The sequence below is a fragment of the Diadema setosum genome, chromosome 17 (assembly GCF_964275005.1).
Source record: "Diadema setosum chromosome 17, eeDiaSeto1, whole genome shotgun sequence".
Taxonomy (NCBI): Eukaryota; Metazoa; Echinodermata; class Echinoidea; order Diadematoida; family Diadematidae; genus Diadema; species Diadema setosum.
This window is the reverse complement of record NC_092701.1, coordinates 28565460-28584570: the sequence shown is the minus strand read 5'-3', so window position 1 is coordinate 28584570 and position 19111 is coordinate 28565460. Positions and strand designations below refer to the sequence as shown.

The 19111-nt window shown below is 42.1% G+C and overlaps 1 protein-coding gene across 1 annotated transcript in view; it reads right to left on the bottom strand.

The window, feature by feature from the left end:
- Positions 1-283: 283 nt before the first annotated feature.
- Positions 284-19111, bottom strand: part of LOC140240948 (LIM domain transcription factor LMO4-like) — a 91639-nt gene continuing 72811 nt past the window's right edge. Inside the window, exons 3-4 of the mRNA XM_072320720.1 lie at positions 16282-16543; positions 284-937 (exon numbers count right to left, since the gene is read on the bottom strand). Of these exons, the coding sequence (XP_072176821.1) occupies positions 929-937; positions 16282-16543 (271 nt within the window). The 3' untranslated portion in view covers positions 284-928. The remainder of the gene's footprint in view (positions 938-16281; positions 16544-19111) is intronic.

Sequence of the window (19111 nt, the reverse complement as noted above, 5' to 3'; positions counted from 1 at the left end):
GGCCTATCAAGCTAGTAATACACCACAACATGCAAGACACAAATGAAACTAGATTAGTCTCTCACTCTAACACCTTAATGACATATAAAAGTGCTCACCTTGCCATTTCAGTGCAGAATAATTAAAATGTATAATATATATATGTCTATATATATTTCAAAGTCTCTCGCGGTTTTCTTTGACATCACAGAATATAGTTCACGAACTTTCCACATCGCCACCCCCCCCCCCCCAAAAAAAAGAAATAGAATCACACAAAAAACATTTGTATACAGGACGGTAAAAAAGACGAGGATTCCATACAGCGTCTCATTTGTGAAAAAAAAAAATCACTCGCCTCAACAGTCAATTGAGTTCTTATCCGTTTGCTAATTTCCAGTCCTCTGGATGGTACGGCATCATCGTACACGTGAGAAATCTTGTGCGAATACAATGCATACGACATAATTATTTAACAAAACGGCTGTCGACAGATGCTAGCATTTGAACGTTGTTTTTTTTTTTTTTTCACTGTCACTACACCACACTTGATATCGCTCTTGGTGTACGCGTCGACGATGAGACAGAAAAAGAACACACATCAACAACGACAACATCAATTTCACGCCCGCTCCGTTTCGTTCTAAGCCGAGCCGATCACAACTATCGGTTGCCGATCGATCGTCGGTGGGTAGTGCGCCATCGCGTAGCGTCCATAGCAACGACTTCCGGGTCATATGTCACAAGGTCACAGTATCTGATCCATTATCCAATTTTCATATTTCCCCATGCGCGTGAGTCTGTTTCGTTCCCTTTAGCATCACCTTGTGGCGTTAGTATATACACTCCTCGGTAACTCTTTTGCTTTGCCAGTAAGACCGCCAGTACGACGAGTGCGTGTTCCGGGGCAGGCCGCTTTAGAAGGCTGGAGAAATCTTCAAGCATTTCATTAGCATACCTGTAGTGGTAGAACAAGAAAGGGAGAGAAAAAAGGAAAAAAGATGAGGGTAGAGAGTGAGCAATGACAAACCAAACATCCATATCTACGTATAATATATACACATATATCTGATTTATTTTCAATAAACGAAGATCACATGTACGAGGGGTGACGTAATTGGCAAACCAATTTGGCGCGCGAATTAATTAAAAAACATGGGGCATGATTTCGCCGTAAATTGACAGGCACGATTATGCCTGTGCAGTCATCCATCGTCGAATAATTGCGCGCGACAAGAGCAAAATAACTCTGAAATTACTTTTTCAATTTGATAAATGTCTGCGTTGGCTTTCGAAGCCTCGTGGACGTCCATCACACGGGCAGGCACTTTGTCAAAGTGGTTGACAATTGTTATTAGATTTTATTATTATGAATCCAGAATATAGCTTTACTTCAGCGACTGCCCCTTTCTCAGTCCCTTTTCAGCGGTTGTCAGCAAATTCTGTGAGTTATCCTTCTGTGCAAAGGGGTGGTGCAATATAGAAATACGCCAATTGAGAATGGGGACCGCGTTACACAAAATGAGAAAGATACAAGATGAAGAATTATTACAAAATATCCGCACGTTGTCCATGTGAGCAAATGACAAGCATAGAAGAAATCTTAATCTGATTACGATTATTTTTTTCTTTGAGCCATTGCAGCATAACGAACATGACACAGTAATACCACTATATCGGTGGACTATATCATTATATAAATTCATGTCTTCACACTGCAATGAACACGCATGAAATTCATAGCTATAGTCAAAATACATGACCATAAATTTCAACCATAGACTACAAACAAAACAAAACAGATAGAACATCTTGAAAATGAAAGAGATAAAAACTAACACATCGAAAGAATTAAATTTCATCACTGTTGCTTTCTAGCTTGGCCGACCGCCGTTCAGATGGCACTGGAGGAGTATAGTACGTTGCCGCAAAGTCACCAATGTCATTATAATACACAGACAATCTAGCAAGCTGTGAGCATCATACGGGTACTGCCAATCTCTCGGCGAGATGGTGATACTATAGGTGTGATTAATTAAAAGAAGTCGTCTGACTGTAAAGTAGCGCGATCCGTGTTGGGAGGGGTGGCGCGAAAGAAGGTGGGAGTTCGAGAAACGCGAGTAAGACGACTACGAGGGAAACAAAAATAAGAATATTTAAAGAACATCTATCTGTGTTTGGAAGATAAAAGATAAAAATTTATGGACGTTAAAACTCGCAGAACTTAAACTCCAACATGTCCACAGTTGGCTTTTGCCATTTGAGACATTCTGTTGCCAATTAAACCCACGATGTTCGCTTATTGCTCGCGTCGCTTGAAAAAAAAAATGGAGAAAAATTACCCCGAATTTCGCCCGATTAACGAAGCAAGAATATTTCGCCGACTCGGTAACAATCGCCCCAATTTTGCCCTAATTTGTATTGATAATGACGAGAACTCGTCTGCGAGCAGTCACGCTGTGTGGCGAAAAACAATATAAGAAGAAAAAAAAATGGCTGCGGCAAAATGTCCTCCGCTGTATGTTGACCAATTAGCTGAACTGTAATGACATAGTCCTATAATGAGACACAAGGGTAAGCGCCAATACGGTAAACGATTTAGCTATTTCCTATTTCAGAGTTATTAAACATCTCATTAACTCTGAGAAAGCTGGGTACTGCCAGCTGCGCTATTGTGGCCATCTTTTAATTTTCTTTCCATCTTTCATCCGTGTATCGCTTTTGCTTGCTGTCTTCCTACGTTCCAGCCAAAAAACAAAACAAAAACAAAACATACTAACCAGCCAATTTAGTCCCTTGTTCGACTCCATTACACTAAGCATCAACCAGTCTGTTTTTGATTTTATTTTTATTTTCTTGCTTGAGAGCAGTGCGAGCCTATTTGGCCTGAAATAATACGGTAACAACCCTGAATGCTTCGCTAAACTCTTACCGTTGGCGAACCAACTGTTATGCCTGCCACAAATGTCATGAGGTTTGACGGGAGTAAGGTACTGCGGATTCCTAAATGGCCCACTGGATTGCGACGTAGTATTTGTGCGGAAATTAAAGCTCATTTGACAATGACCATATACAGAGACGAAGAAAGAAGGAAAAGGGAAAGGGGGTGGGGTGGGGATGTGGAGAGGAGGAGGGAGATTTGAGGGGTTTGAATTCGCGCGCACTGATCCTACGAGCAGGATACACGTGCAAATATTGGCGGGCAAACATTTAGCACGAGGCGGGGAAAATATTAATACGCTACTCTGAAACGATTTCAATGTAATTATTTGCAGACTGGCTCATTCCTGTCGGTTTCGCGTTCCGTATATTGATAAGAGACCGCTTTATGTTTTCACAATAGATCCACGCTATTAGACGCAAGTCTTGTTTAAACGCAGGCAACAAATCGCTTCTTTGTACACGGGGCGTGAAAGCAGCATTAGCGGAGGGAGATTGAAATAGAAGAGGAATTAATATGGTCGAATCAATAAGATGATAGAGCACACTTCACCCTTTTCTCAGTATAGAGCTCTCCATTTTTTGTCCTTGTCTCATTTTCGTTTCTAGCTTAGCTCCGGTCCTTCCTTCTACGCCAGCCATTTAATAGCATCCGCCAGATTCCACAAGCGACGGAGGAAAAAAAAAAAGACCTCTCCACTTCGCCATGGTTATCGTGTAATTAATACTAATAAAAGCAATCGAAAAGCAATTATTACCACTCAGTTGAAGCGGTAACAATAGATAGAATATCGGCCTGCCCTTGCGCGCGCCTCAAAAACTAATTATTCCGCGTTTGCCGTGTTTAAACCCAGTACGCTTTCACAGTACAGGATACCGTGTGCGTGCGTGCGTCCGTCCGTCCTCACTCTTGGAAGCAATTCAGTTTTAATGAAAGTCTATATCCCAATTGCATTCGTCAAGAAATAAAGAGCATGAGAGAAAGGAAAACCCAACAGGACTGTAAAAGGAAACTTCATTTCGACGTACTAGAGGTTATCGAATGAGACTCTTGTACAGGGGTAACCGATCTGCCCAATAAAGTCTTGCTCACTTAGGGCGCATGGCATAAAAACTTGAGAACTGTGCCAGCACTCTCCAGCTATTGGGATTATCAGAGCACGCCGTCTACACAGGGGTTGTAGTCTTTTTCGTCTTACTGTGTTATCTTTCAACTTTTCTTTGAATGCTTCATTCCCCATCCCACTTAATTTACGTCTCCCTTTCTTCCCCCACTCTCTGTCTCACCATCTCGTCCAGGCCTTCCCCCCTGTATTTCCAAGCAAAATTTGCTCATATCGGGTGGGATCGTGTGCAATGGCGCAATTACTTCGCGCCACATTTACGGCCTTGCGTGAGGCGAGTCTGTCAAAATAAGGACTATCGATCCGCACCCATCACTCGGCATAATTGATAAGCAGATAATTACATTATCATTACTCAAATTCCTTCGAGCAAAACGACACTTGCATTGTACGCGCTTTGAACTCGCCCCTCTTACCCTCTCCTTCCACCTTCTCTCTCCCTTGTTGTCCCCTCATCCCTCAAACTCGCTCCAAAGGTTTCTTGTCATCTCCAATAATTTTCACATTAACGAGCACTGCCCGCGTCGGAGCAGTGCACACTTGGCCTTGCTAGTTCCCAGTGTTTGTTCAGCGGCAGCGGGCCTTAATCTTAACCCCCCTAGAACATAATATCGTCCACCACCACACTCACCATACGACCACGTGTGTGTCCTTTCATTAATCCCATTCAGGACGATCTGTATGATTGTGTATGAGTCGCTCTAGCGTCATTCCGGTCATGTCATCAAAGTATGTAGCTGTAAACCTGTACACTGTGGGTGCTATTCCAATGATTGGACGGTAGTTCACTCCCTTCCGACTACACCTCAATTCCTCTACATTGTCTATTCTCTTTGTTTTACACACAACAATGGAATTCATCACTGCACAAACGGCTTGAGATTTTGCTCCATAGACATTAAACTTCTAAACATGGAGACAGACAAATCGTATTTTGATCTTGACCGTATATAAACATGTTTTTATACAGCGCCCTTTAACCTTGACGAGGTACTAAAAAGCGCTTTAGAACATCACTACTCCAGTTCACACATAATATACATTGCTATCACCTCAACCCCCCCCCCAAGAGTATTATCATCTAGACAGCCACTAGAAACGGCTCACAAATGCTATAACGTCAAACCACATCTGCGGTAAGATTCTCATATACCGGGTATATACCCATTTATACACTAGGTCATTATTGGTTGAGATGTGCGTGGTGGACAAAGGCGTCTCTTTCGCAAAGACGATATTATATACCGAGGCAAAGTTTGAACACGGGACTCACTCCTCGAAAGCAGTGTGTAGTGACTAGACCATGAGATCACCACCACTCCATTTGCACATTGTCGCCTAAGATGACAGGTCCCGTTTAGAGTAATAATGATGCTGTCATCTTGTCATGTACAAGCATGAATAAGGATTGCAAACCCACAACTGCCTTCTAATATAGTGGGGCAAAAATGCCTGACATAAAAACGTGGAAAGCGAGGTAGGCAGTATGTGCGGTTCAAATATGAACTTCCATGCCACTCTTCATAATATATACACGCATTTTACCACACACACCTTGATTTTCACGTTCGAAAGAGAGACCTGAAAAACAAACAAGCCAAATTCAGTCTTGAAATGTTTCTCTTTTCGTCGTGTCAAAAAAGAAATCATTCGAAACTATCACATGCACAACAGAATTAGTAGCGCTGCCTCTAGATATACTTCTCGTTCAGTCATAAACTTGGACGAATGATATATCTTTGGTCGAGCAACAACGGTCAAATGCTTTATCCTAAGAGCTACCCTATCCCCAGGATTGTAAGTAAATCGGAGGTATATGTGAATCTAACTCGGTGCGGATTGCCTTGTAAAAGGCTAGCTCGATAATCGCCGACATAGTCCAGTTCAATCGAATGTCATTCAAGCCACCACCACCACCAAACTGCCAAAGGGGAAAAAAATCTTGTTTAACACGAAAAAAAAAAAAGAGATAAATGTCATGATGGCTGGAACAATAACCGAGCTACGCCAAAGATATTAACGGATGCAACATTTATCTTACGTTGCAGCAATTTCCGCATGACTCCCTGTTACAGAGCCTGTCCAGGAAGACGGCGGTTTTAATTGCCCACTGTTTGTTTTTTTCTTTTTCTTTTTCTCTTTTCTTTTTAAATTTCACGAGAGCAAATCAAAGTTTGCCGTTGGTATTGCTGAAAAGCGAACTTTCGAGCGAGAACAATCGGTGTGGGACAATGATATACGCGGACACTGCCATGACTGCAGAAATGAGTGCACTTCCTCAGTCTTCCATGTTGTGCAAATTGATTCACTCACGGTATTTGGGATCTGAGTGACTTACAGTGCCAGGAACGGCAACGTTTTATTTGGGAATATCTTTCGGAAACATCTCTCTGGAATATCTTTCGGGAATATCTTTCCGGAAGGATTGTCCGTATTGTCCGCAAACATGTCATGTTATTATATGTTTTCGAAGTTACAAGATATCACACATCTGTAGTAATCAGACAATGAGCAATACGTCTTCGGTGAATATCTGGGACAATCTTCCATTCTCACACAAACAACGAAACGTCCAGTTTCATTTGTAACCACTTCAAGTTATAACTGTTCGGGACAGCATACTAGTGTCGGATATGGGAACTTATGTTTTTGTAGCTATGATGCTAGCTGTAGAAATGTATAGCTGTCCAATCTTTTTTCTTCTTTTCCTCGTACCAAGATGCATAGACCTACATATCACATCATCACACTACAGAACACAATAACAGAGCAAAACATGTTTATCGACTTCTGGTCTGACGATAACAGTCTGTCGGAGAGAGGAAAACTCCCTCTACGTCGACATTCAGTGTACGCCATTCCCTAATTTCAATGGTAGCCTTTGACCTCATCATGTGGAAAATAATGGTGTTACTTGTCTCGGTAAGCATCTGCATTGTATACACTGCACTGACAAAGGACCCTGTCGCTATCACTGTTCTAGCATTGCCAGATATATGAAGTTAAAGACCTCGGTCACTACGGACGACGCCTGTAAAACATTGTGCTCGACATGTACGCCCCTCGAGCAGGACTTGAACTTTGAATCTGTCGTCTGCGAATGTAGACCCGTAACCACAATGTCACACTGTTCACATAAGTTCTAAAACTGCTGAAATGGTAATGCTAACTCTGTCATTACGATGATTAAAACTAACGACTCGAAGCTAGACTATTCTCTCCTCCCCCTCTTTTTGTTATCTCAATTCAACACCACTTTTCTTCTTTTTGTGTCTTTTTTCCGTGGTCATTCTAGAAATCAAGAAGGGCACAATAGGCGCTGGTTTCTCTCCGAGCTCGATCAGGGTCATGGCCGGGTGCTGTCCGCAGGGAGGAAGTGGAAGAAAGGGGACGGTATGCCGTCTGTGCGACCCTGTCACCAGTTTATTTAACAACTACTAATTGCCGTCCATCCCCCCCCCCCCCCGAAACCTAGCTTGGAGAGAACGAGCTGCCAAACCCGTCTTTACACAAAACTTCATAACTCCCTCAAAATGACACTAAACGGTCGAAATAAAAAAGCATGGCGGAAAGGAACTACGCGAACCTAAAATCAGGAGAGAGAGAAAATGCATTGAATTTGAGCCTGTTGCCTTGCTGAGATCATTAAAATTAGACCAACTTTTCTTTTTCGTCCGTGACACAGGTGTGTAGTGTGAAGAGATCATTTGAGGGTAAACCTACAAGCAAAGATTATGACGTGAAGGAGGTATATGACATTCAAAACGTACACTCGTAATTAGCCATGTGTGCTCGATTATGGTACTTTCTCATTACCACTTTCTCTATGCCATTCTTTTACTACAGTCGAAGATTTTAAGTCTTAGATTTCGTTGTAATATTGCTTGCAAATAATTAACCAAATCACACGTCGTGTAGAGTCGTGATGTAGTTGTTGATGTATCAGTTCAGTTTAGGGCAAGTATATAGGCTACTTGCCACGCGCAATGGGGATGCTCTAAATCAATAAAACCACACGCTTTTATCATCTTAACTCTTAATATACGAATACTTATCATCTGAATTATCCTCCCACCTTGTATTACTTTTGTTATCAAGTGTTATTGTTGATCACTGTAATCATCATCTCTGTAACCTTTACCTCAATCATCTTTACGATCTCTTATTTTGAAGTTGAATGTGATACTGTAAAAACCTACATTATCCCCTGTTTGGCGTATTATAGTTGGTCTTTAGGGGAGCTGACATAAGTACTAGTATACAATGAACAAAGCATAATATAAATAAAGCTGAGAGAAACGAAAGCAGGGAAAGATTGGTGGATTTAAATTTAAGTTGTAAGTGGGAGAGAAGTCTAAAATGTGTGCCACGCCATCAGGGCGGGCTGAGGGGGGGGGGGGGGGTGGGGGAGGGGGTGGGGTTCATTGACAGATTATACATAGATAAACTTGGTGCCCTACTCTGTAATCTCGTCTTCAGAGTAGAATTATATATGCCGCAATCAGCTGACCCAATTTTCCCATAATCCGAGGAATAATGAAACGCCTTCACTATGAAATAATATATACTACAGAGAGAAAAATACCACAAGAAATATCATTACATCAGCCACGGATAACGAGATTCTATCCTAATTCATATACGAAATGAGAATTCAGTTAATCTAATATAGGCAGGTCATCTAACGTGCAACCTCAAAATAGTAGCCGTCTCTTTCGAAAAACTGCAACGCGCCAGAATATTAGTCCTTTGTTCCGAAAACGTCTCAAGTGTAAGAATTTTCTCTAAGGATTCGAACTTGCATGTCTGGACAAATTTCGATCACTTTAGTATATGCACCTACACATGTTTGACGTAAAAAGGATTGGATAATTTAGATCAAACATGGAAATATCTTGCCTGTCGGTATAATTATAAAGCAAAATTTAATGAAGACTACTTAACAGTGACGCGAAAAGTCTCTCGAATAAGGCGTTCATTTTCACGTGCCAAACGGGACTGCGTGTGCAAGACTTACCATCATTCAAAATGGTCATGATTATGCCACTGTTTGTACGAGATCGCTAAAATATCTGTTTCTTTAACGTCGGCGCTATCAATCCACACCAAAATTTTCCTTTATTAGGGAACTCTCTCATCAGTTTAACTTAACAGTGCTCACGGAATGTACATGTAAATTTAAAATCATAAATCGACCAAAAACAAACAAACACACAAACATCCAAACAAACACACAAACAAACATAATAACAAGGCAAAACGAAGAATATGTCTTCATCGCATTGATTCAAGCCCAAGTGGTAAAACTATTCAAAAATATTCATATGACAATTTAGGTATTGGTTTGGCAAGTGATTTCGTCACGGTAAGAAGCTACCATCTCGCCCCAACAACGAGGAACATTAAGGTTTCGTCAATCGCTTTCAAACTGCATAGTCGGTGCCACTCTATATAAAACTCCCATTCTGATTCCTCCCCATCAGAGCTGTATCACTCCATGTTGAATGCATGATATTAATGTTCCAAACATGGAATAGATCACTCTTAACTCTAGACGGAGTAATCACGGCCAGATAGACGTCTGAATAGGTGTTTAATAGCTCGCAGACTGTGATTAAAAAACGACTAAGATAACGATAACAAGCAAGAGCGGCGGTATATCTGGCAACTACCCTTCTGGATCCTACAGTGGCGAACTGATGCAGTGCGCGCGTTGCTAATTATCATTATCATTGGCGTTGCCGTAATCATCCGGCCCATTCGATTCCCAGCGATCTCCAATTATCAAACTTAACTCACTGCCATGCGATCAATCAGCTACCGTTAACCATTACAACTACGGTTCCTTTCATTCGTAATGCGTATTTGCTCTCTTCGTCCCCATCTCTCTCATTCTCTCTTTCTTTTCTTCGCTATTCCATCATTGTTTCTCTTTTTCCTTTATCTGTCTCTCAACCTTTCTCTTTCGTGCTGATTTTTTTTTCTTCTCTTTCTTCCCAGTAATTTGTCAAAATTTCGCTACTGTCGTAGATTAATGGGTGCTTTTGGCGCGCTATCGGGTGCCCGCACATTCGGGCTAATTTGTTGGTGTCGCGGGACAGCCCGTGCAAGAGGCGCGAGTCAAGATTGAACGATGCGGATTGGGCTGAGCTGCGAAAAAGACATCTCTGGTGGACGCGGGGCATTTAAAATGTATATCCATGGCTATAGGCCTAATGAGCGACATGGGATGGTAGCCATGCTCTGGCTGAAATGGAGAGGGAGACACGCAAAACGACTTGGTGAGATCGCCCAGGAGAACTCGATTCGAATTGAACTTATTTCTTTTCTTTTTTTTTCTCGTGAAATTTGACAGCGGCTGTTTCCCTCATCCAATTAAAAGACGCAAAATTTGTAATTTCCCTCGCTGTCGCTGATGTTATACAGTCTTGACTAAATAGGATTTTTTTTTGTCCTTTTTGGACCGATGTTGTATGATTGATATTTTGCGCAGTAATGACAGTGGTACGATACGGAAGCGACTTTGAGAAGAGTAAAATGGCGGATAATTTGACGAAGGCTTGTAATCAAAATAGACGACGTAAGGGAGACCACCAGCCATAAAAAAGGAAGTTATCTCAACATTCCAACTTCTTATCATTTATTGTCAAAGCGTTTGGGGACGTTTGTACGTCATGGTATACCGCTAGCTTGCAGGCGAGCCGTGCATGGCATTTTCTAGCCTTACACGAATTGGTCGGCCAATTTTGCTCCAATCCATTATCAATAAAGAGAAAAACAACAACAACACTACACACAAAAAACAAACAAACCGGATAAAATCTTTTGGATTTGCCGTGGCTTGGGCACAACGAGAGCCATATCGTGAAGTCACCATCCGATGACAAACCTGGAATCCTCGAACTGAGACTAACTAAGATGTGTGTCGAATCGGACATCCTCCTCGTCTTCGTTAAAATCGACGCATTCCGCGCGGTCCAGCCGATGATCGCGTTCCTCTACCTTTCTTCCTGCATCCTCCCCTCCCTCACCCCCCCCCCCCCATTTTCGCCTCTCTAATCTGTGACTCTCCCTGCCATTATCCCTTGTCGCGCCCCTACGATATCACCGCTTGTTTGGTCACGGCTATCGTCTGCCAAGGGTCACCTCAGGTCACTCGGCAATCCGCCTAATTGATTTGAGTCCTAACGGTATATAGTCGCTAGTGTCTTCCTGGAATGTTTCGGGTAACGCGACGATGTCTCTCGTCGCAGCCTGAAGAAATCGGGTCGCAAATTCTCGTTTTGAAGTCGGGCTATGCCACGCGATGTCGTCTGGAACAATGACGTGGAAAAGTGAACTGACTACAAATATGCCATAATCATTCGTCATTTTTGTAACATAGCAGCGTATTTTCTGAACATCCTTAATCGCCCGACAAACCACATGTGCAGAGGTATTTGGTATCGGCTGCGAAGCAAAAAGTGGTAACTGCAACCTGAAGGTCATGCAATTTTCAACTTGCAATACTATGTGAAACCTTTGCTACGACATACCAAATCCGCTTCACATGACAAATCAAAATATTGCGAGAATTTCCAGCAAGTGGCAATGACATATAAGTGCTACATACCATATTTCTATTTCACGAATCAATAATAATCGTTGCGTCATATTTCGCAAAAAAGTCCTTATTTTGGGTTGCATGCAGTGTACATTTAGCTACAGAATTCCCCATCCCTAACCTCACACCCGTCAACTCGTCTATCGCTCGCTTGTGTTCAGATGAGGGGTGTAACATTCAAAACCACCGAAACTCCCCGCGTAGTCCTGGGGGTATTCGCCCACGTTCCTTCATGTTGCGTTCCAATTAATTATCTAGCTTCCAATAACAAATACACACTCGGCAGGTCGAATGTTCTAATTTTGCGCGTGCAGGGAATTTCGCATCGGAAGCGCGAGACTGAAGATGCACTATAACAAGAAATAATGACCGGGTCACGTTGCACCAGTTACAGCTACTATTGTCTCCTGGCCATGCACTAAAAGGGAAAACCAATCATTCCCGGAAGGGTTCCCTAGCAGTCATGTTTAAGTTAGCTACGATAAATTGGGTTATTTGACGGAAATTTGAAAGAAATTTTAATGTCATTCTATTTAAGTTTGCAGTTGCATGGATACCGAGCAGATAACGATTTTTCCCCTTTTGTGTGTGTGTTTTTTTTTTTTGGTCTATAATTACAATTGGTCAGAATTAACGGTTGCTGAAACGTTTACCAAGCATGAGTGCAGGCCATTGTATAGTGGCTCTGGATTATAGATAAATCAGTGTAAGTATATCGCTCGTAATTGAAATTATGTTTCATTATAAAATAACACACATCGTTTGCGATGATTCTTATCAACTGACAAAGTGTAATAATGATGATATTTGAAGACAAAAACTTGGAAAGTGTAGGTCCCATAGCAAATATGATTAGATTTGGTAGGTAGGTCATCCGTGGATTGCTTTTCCTCTGTTAATAATGCTGCTAGATATATTCTATTATGTACAGTGACCCAGCGTTTGGGCCATAGCACTTCATCGCGTGACTTCAGGTTTACAACAATGTCAAATACTAAGAAATGAAACAGATATATCTCATCGCAGCTTAGTACCGTTCACTCCATCTTTATTCACGTTGTGTTTTCCTCTTTTCCCTATACTGTCATCTCATTTACGAAAATTGTACATTTGTTTTTGTCAGGCGAGTGATTTACGTTCCTTTCTGTGTTTTTTTTTTTCTCTTTTTTTTTAACGCTGATCCCAGCTGTCATATTCCACGATTCATCATCTAGATGCACTTCAAAAATGTGGCAAGAACAGTAACACATAGCTGCATGCCCAGACGGAGCACGAAATGAAAACCGCCTCCAGACATACACGCAAAAAGCCCCCTACATAATTTCGATCTTCAAGAAAATACTCTCCCTCTTCTCCCGCGCGGAGAGTTGACACAGCACTCCAGTATTTTGAAACACCACAGGTGACTAATAGATCTGTTGCCATGGAAACGCGAGCAGGCGAGGTGTGAAATTGTACAGCACGGCGTCTCATACTTCGCCCATAACCCGCCTGTCCGTGCGTCCTCAAACGGTCGACCATTAGGGCGTAATAGCTTGAGTAATACCCGGTCGACAATTTATTGTCTTAGCGCTGCCCATAAGACTACTTTTTTCCCCAGCGATAATAGGAATATCTCGAGGGTAAATGGCCGAGAAGGACATAAAGTACTCATCTGCCTTTCGAATGAAAAATGAGCTATACCAGCTCTGAAATCTGACGAGGGGGTTCGGGAGTCGCCGATGAAGATCGAGTTTCGGGAGAAGACAGCGATGGGGGCAGCAGCCAGCGCTCAAGTGAACTCGTGAAAACTGCAACACTAAAAAAGTTGTATCCAGTCAGGAGAAGGGTCTTTACCAAGGCAATCTTGAAATGGTCCGCGCTGCGCGCAATAGGAACACGAGTGTTGTCGGATTTATGCAGGATGTCATTGAGTACTAGAGGAAATGTTAGGATAGGGGACACCAAGAGGGCAATTTAGAGTAACGTAGAAGGAGGAGGAGGGGGGGGGGGGGAGAGAAAGTGTGATCAGACACTCATCCCCCCCAAAAAAAACACACAAAAACAAAAGAAAACAAAACAGCAAAACAACTAGAAAACAAAACAAAATACGTCATTGTCAGTGATGCGAAAACAGGTCTTGCGGTAACACCATGAACTAGTGAGTATACGGTGTAGTAGAGAATCAGTAATTGATAGGAATCTAGGATGTCTCACCATGGTTGTCGAGATAAAACATCACAAATATGATACGATGGATGCTCTGCCTTTCTTCTATGTATTCGCTTGGTATGAAGTCATCACGTTCCTATACTGGGTTGTTGTGAATTTTTACCGCAATATATTTGTGTTTCTCAAAATGGACTGGCCATAGTTTTTAATGTCTCAAGTGGCTTATTGCAGAAATTCTCCTAGTCATGTGTTTTTGTCTGTGCAGACAAGAAAAAATCATTATGAAGATGAAAAACCTCCCCGAAACAAAACAAATAAAAATCAGTGATGAAATTGAAGCACAAGCTCCAAAGTGGCTTATAAAAGGTTTGAACTTGGTGGAGAAAAAAACCCTCTTCGTCTACGATCTATCCATGTGCTTCATAGCAAAGCTTTGTCTCCGAGCAGGTTGTTTCGTCTTTATCTCACCTGCATATACATGTGGACATGTGACTACTTGCATCACAAGAGTTCGACACACACGATTACAACATACTGTAATGATTTCGTGAGGATGCGATAAATTGCATTACTAAAGCTATGCCACATTTTGAGAGGTTTTTCTTTTAGATTTTGTATTGGTGAACAGGTGAAAGGCAGAGTAAAAAAAGCAAACCAAACATCGTAATCAGATAATGGATGTATTTTCGATGCAAACAATATCCGGAGCTAAACGCATCAAAGGCACGAAAACGCATATGACAAACATAAACTATTCACGAACTAATTCGACGAGGAAAGGAAAGTAGCACGGTTGCGATACCTTGCCCAGTTCGTTACCACCAACACAACTGACAAATTAAGTGCTCATAACGCCTGAAGCATTATCTATCATGACAAGCGAGGACCCGATAATCCTTTACTTTGCATCTTTAGCAGATTTGATGCACAATGAAGGGAAGTAAAGACATCCATCCCACACATTTGATCCAAAATCGAAATAGTTCAAACGCTTCGTAAGAAATGTTGAAGTACGCATGGATGAAATGTTACGGCATAGAGAAAACACTGTTCTCACTTTTTGTACATGTATGGCCGTGTCGCTGCTGCCACGAAACAGAACCGGTAATGGGGGGGGGGGGGGGGGGGTAGTGTGAAAGAGATTGATGGGAAGCAAGGAGGTGGAGAAAGGGAGATGGTGAGAGCTCGCTCATAAATTCCGATCTGCCAATAATGGTCCGGGACGGACGCTCTCGAAAGCCTCATGGTGCGAAGATTTTTTAGCAGGGATTTACACGCGAGATTGGCAAGCCGAGGTTCTAGTGGCAATGCCTCGGGGAACGCACCCGAGAGCTGGCTGACAGGTAGCGCCTAATACGGCCAGGGGCTAACGCGCACAGTCACTCACGACTAGATTGGTACATGTTGTGCGTTTTTTGTTTTTTGTTTGTCTCCTACTTTCACAGGCATCAGGCGGTCGTTAACGGCGATGCTTTTTTTTTTTTTTTTTGGTCCTCCTCCCGCACTTCTTCTTCTCCTTCTTCTTCTACTTTCTGTAGGAGCGTTTCACGGTTAGAAAGGTTATGATAATGTGTATGCTTTTACTGGAAACCCGACTCCTAACATAAGGGTGTTCAAAGTGTACAATCAGCGTCCAAGTACAGCGCGCTTCATATCACGAAGGTAATAAAGGTGGGTAAAATGGCGAATTTCGTTTGGGAGGAAAACAACAGGTAGCATGAAGGCGAGGTGGAATGCACGAGGCATCGGCGGAAAATCGTTTGCTCTCATCCGATTCGTCATCCGCCAAACACTAGTTTATATTTTTTCGTATTTGCAAGCATTGATTCATTATTCGACATATGCCCTGAACTGTCAAGCATATCATCAAAACGGTGTTTAGGTCAGAGGTATTCGCAGAACAATTGAAGATCATACTACAAGCAACGTTAAAATCGAAATAACGTTTGCTTTACCAGCTATAAGATACTGACATGCGTTTCTTTTCTGAAGTTTTTACCATAAAATCAGTATTTTCTTCAGCAAATCATGTGCCATTGACAAGTTTTCTTTTCACCATAATAGAATATACCTTCTTCATTTCCTAGCGATATTTGTCAATGAATGCACATACTTTACTTAAATGCCTTCTCATATAATTACATCTGGGCAGTATTCAAAGATGGGATATTTATGTAGGCATACCTTCAGTTTCATGATCTTATATTGCTGTTTGCTAATGCCCGGTCAAAGCAATGCCATGAAAAAGATTTTGAGTGAAGCTGTAGACAAAAACCAGACAATTTCAAGCTAGAGGACTGTAAGTAGAAACCCTTGCTGCTCTCTTTTTTTTTTTTTTTTTTTGGGGGGGGGGGGTGTCTTGAAGGGGTGGGGGAGAGAAAGATAAAGCAAAAAGAAAGAGACAAAGTGAGATATAGCCGTTTATATATTTGTTCGGCGCGTACATGAGAAGGAGAGAGAGAGAAAAAAAGCTGTGGTTCTTACCCTGTTCCCAGGTCTGAGACCAGGGGCGTGGCCCGGTGCCATACCGTGGTGCGCCGCCGCCTTGAACAGCTTCCCGTGGTCGTTCTCGCAGACGATACTGCCGTTGACCAGCGTGTAGCGGTCGCCGGGCACGAGCTGTATGTGGCAGGAACTACAGGCGAAGCACTTGAGGTGGTAGACTCGGTTCTGGGTACGCATCACCAGCTCGCTGGCAGGGATCTGTTGACCGCACGCCGTGCATGCCCCGCTCGTGCCGAATAATCTGCCATGGAAGAAAGAAAGAAGAGAACGTATACATTAATAATAATCCCTGTCGACATTGTTACCATCCTCCTCATCTTCCTTTCTGATACTATCATACCATCACCATCCTCCTCCTCATCATCATCATTCTCATCATCGTCATCATTGCTATTTTAAGAATTGTTACATCACTACACTAAAATGATATACGTTTTCAAACATCTTATCATTATGCAAAAGTTCGCTGCCTTCATACTGTTCCGAAAATCTTCTCCATCATCGTCATCATCATCATCATCATTCTATGATCGCCACCATTCTCGTATCGTCTTCACGAATTGCATCATGACTATAGTACATCTTTGTCGTCATCGCCACCATCCACATCACTTATTTTGCACTATCTTTTTATTTCTTTGTACTCCAGTCTGACCAGTGTTATACTTTCGACACGCATTGCTTGTCGCGCTATTTTCAATGCGAAGTAATAATGTCCTCGGAACACACATATACATATGTATCAAAATTCGATTGCATGGTGGTGATAACATAAATAATAGATCTATAGCGAGTGAAGGTCATGACATAATGCGACATCCGAATTATCAGCATTGATAATACAGTGCTAAGGTTTAATGCCCTTAATCCATATACTTCGTCATACAGTGTAGTAGCAATGCGCGTGTCAAGTATAGTAAAAGGTGAGTCGCCTTCCTGCGTCCGTACGTCGTCTACAACGCTGACAATTGGTGGGAGAGTACTGCAGTGACAGTTTGTTTCTAAATTGGTGAACGCACTTTGATCGCACTCCTCCTTATAACGCTAATTTTTCGTCACTCACATTTTAACACTTCTATACAAACTAGGAGGCAAAAAGACGGTATGAATGAAGTTATACACTGATGTGGAGAGACTAAAATAATAAGCGTCAGGTGCATCTGGAAATGCAATGCCATTAAATAAAGCAACAGTAAGTTCAGAGTAGCATTTTGTTTCAATCTTTTAAAAAAAACACGCTCACACTTTCCACTCACAACACGTCACAGCTGCTTGTCAGGTTTCAAATACGATGGGACAATACACCGAAAGATCTGTTAACTTTCATAGTTCATCTTTTGAAAAGCGGCTCCCTCATAAAGAGGATGTGTCAGTGATGATTCAAAGCTCAAAAGTGGGATGAAATGGAGAATAGCACGTCGCATGAGCAGACGAGAGGTATTATGATATCGATTGAAGTAGAGCGTACACGGAGTTAGGTGTATGAAATCATGAGTAGTTAGTGTAGCGCTGCGTCAAAACACACACACACACACGCACACACACACAAAAACAACAACAACAGATACACCGTGTGAAAGAGAGTGTGGGAAAAATAGTGAGCGTGCTTCAATGATCGCTTTTATAATCGCTTCCTGTACATAGGTGAAACTGAAAGACGCCTATAATGGCCGTGCCTGACTGTGATTTGAGCTGAATGGTTTGTTGTCATCTGCTACATGTAGCATCCTCCATTACTTTTGTCTGGCGGTCTAACGGCAGACGGGAAAAGGAGGGAGAGAGAGAGAGAGAGAGAAACACACATGCAAATATAGAAGAAAAACCTGTACCGGAAACACCGGTTATTTTTTGCCGCTTTCCCAGCTTCTGGCACGCAGAGAGCGATCGAAACTTTGCCACCGATCGCATGAGGTCGGAGAGCAAAACTACGCCGTCGGGTTATAATACAAAGGAAATATTCGTGTTCAGGTGCTCACGAGTCCATCCAGGCCTTCCAACTTACATGACTTAGGGTTCGTCAATCGCAACTAGGTCGAGAAGAAAATACCGGGGACTAGATTGTAACCGAACAATCAAATCAACATAAAGTACCTTCTATGGACCAGCTAATGAAGCAACAAGAACAAGACAGACTATGAGAACAACAAGAAAAATGCCTAATATGGGCAAGGGATAGCAGGTGAAAACACTTCCCACAGAGAGGACGCAGACAAAGCCAGGCACCTCAACAAAAACTTTTACTCAGGTTCGGTGTACTTTTTAAAGTTAGAACGACGAGTAAAGAATCGTTTTACAACATACTGCCCGCCTTATATTCATGTGCTCCAAAGAAATGGCACAGGAGACACATCATTATGTTATTATTTTTCTGAACACATACGACATCGAACCGATGTATGAAAACGCCTTCACGCCATGGTAAAAATGAATAAATATACAAACAAAAAGAAAAAAAAAACTCACAGCAACTGTTACAAGACACAATCATAATATGCATTAACGCCACTAGTGATAATTCATTTATGCGTAGTTCCTCTTGCAGAAATATTTTCCAGTTGAATCAGAAAATACTGTACATTTTGAAGTGATCGGGGCAATATGCATAATGTTGCACGTTTCGTCACCAATCAGCTGATACGATTTACCACCTACAGACCAAAAGCGTGGAAAATAGTTCGTAAGGAAATTCCTCATGATTCTGGCATTAATGCGTCGCTAGACACAAACAAACACAGACGCTTGCGCAGTACAGACAGAAAAAAAAAAGAGTCCGCATAAACGCTTCGAGGAAAACGAAACGAAGAATCAA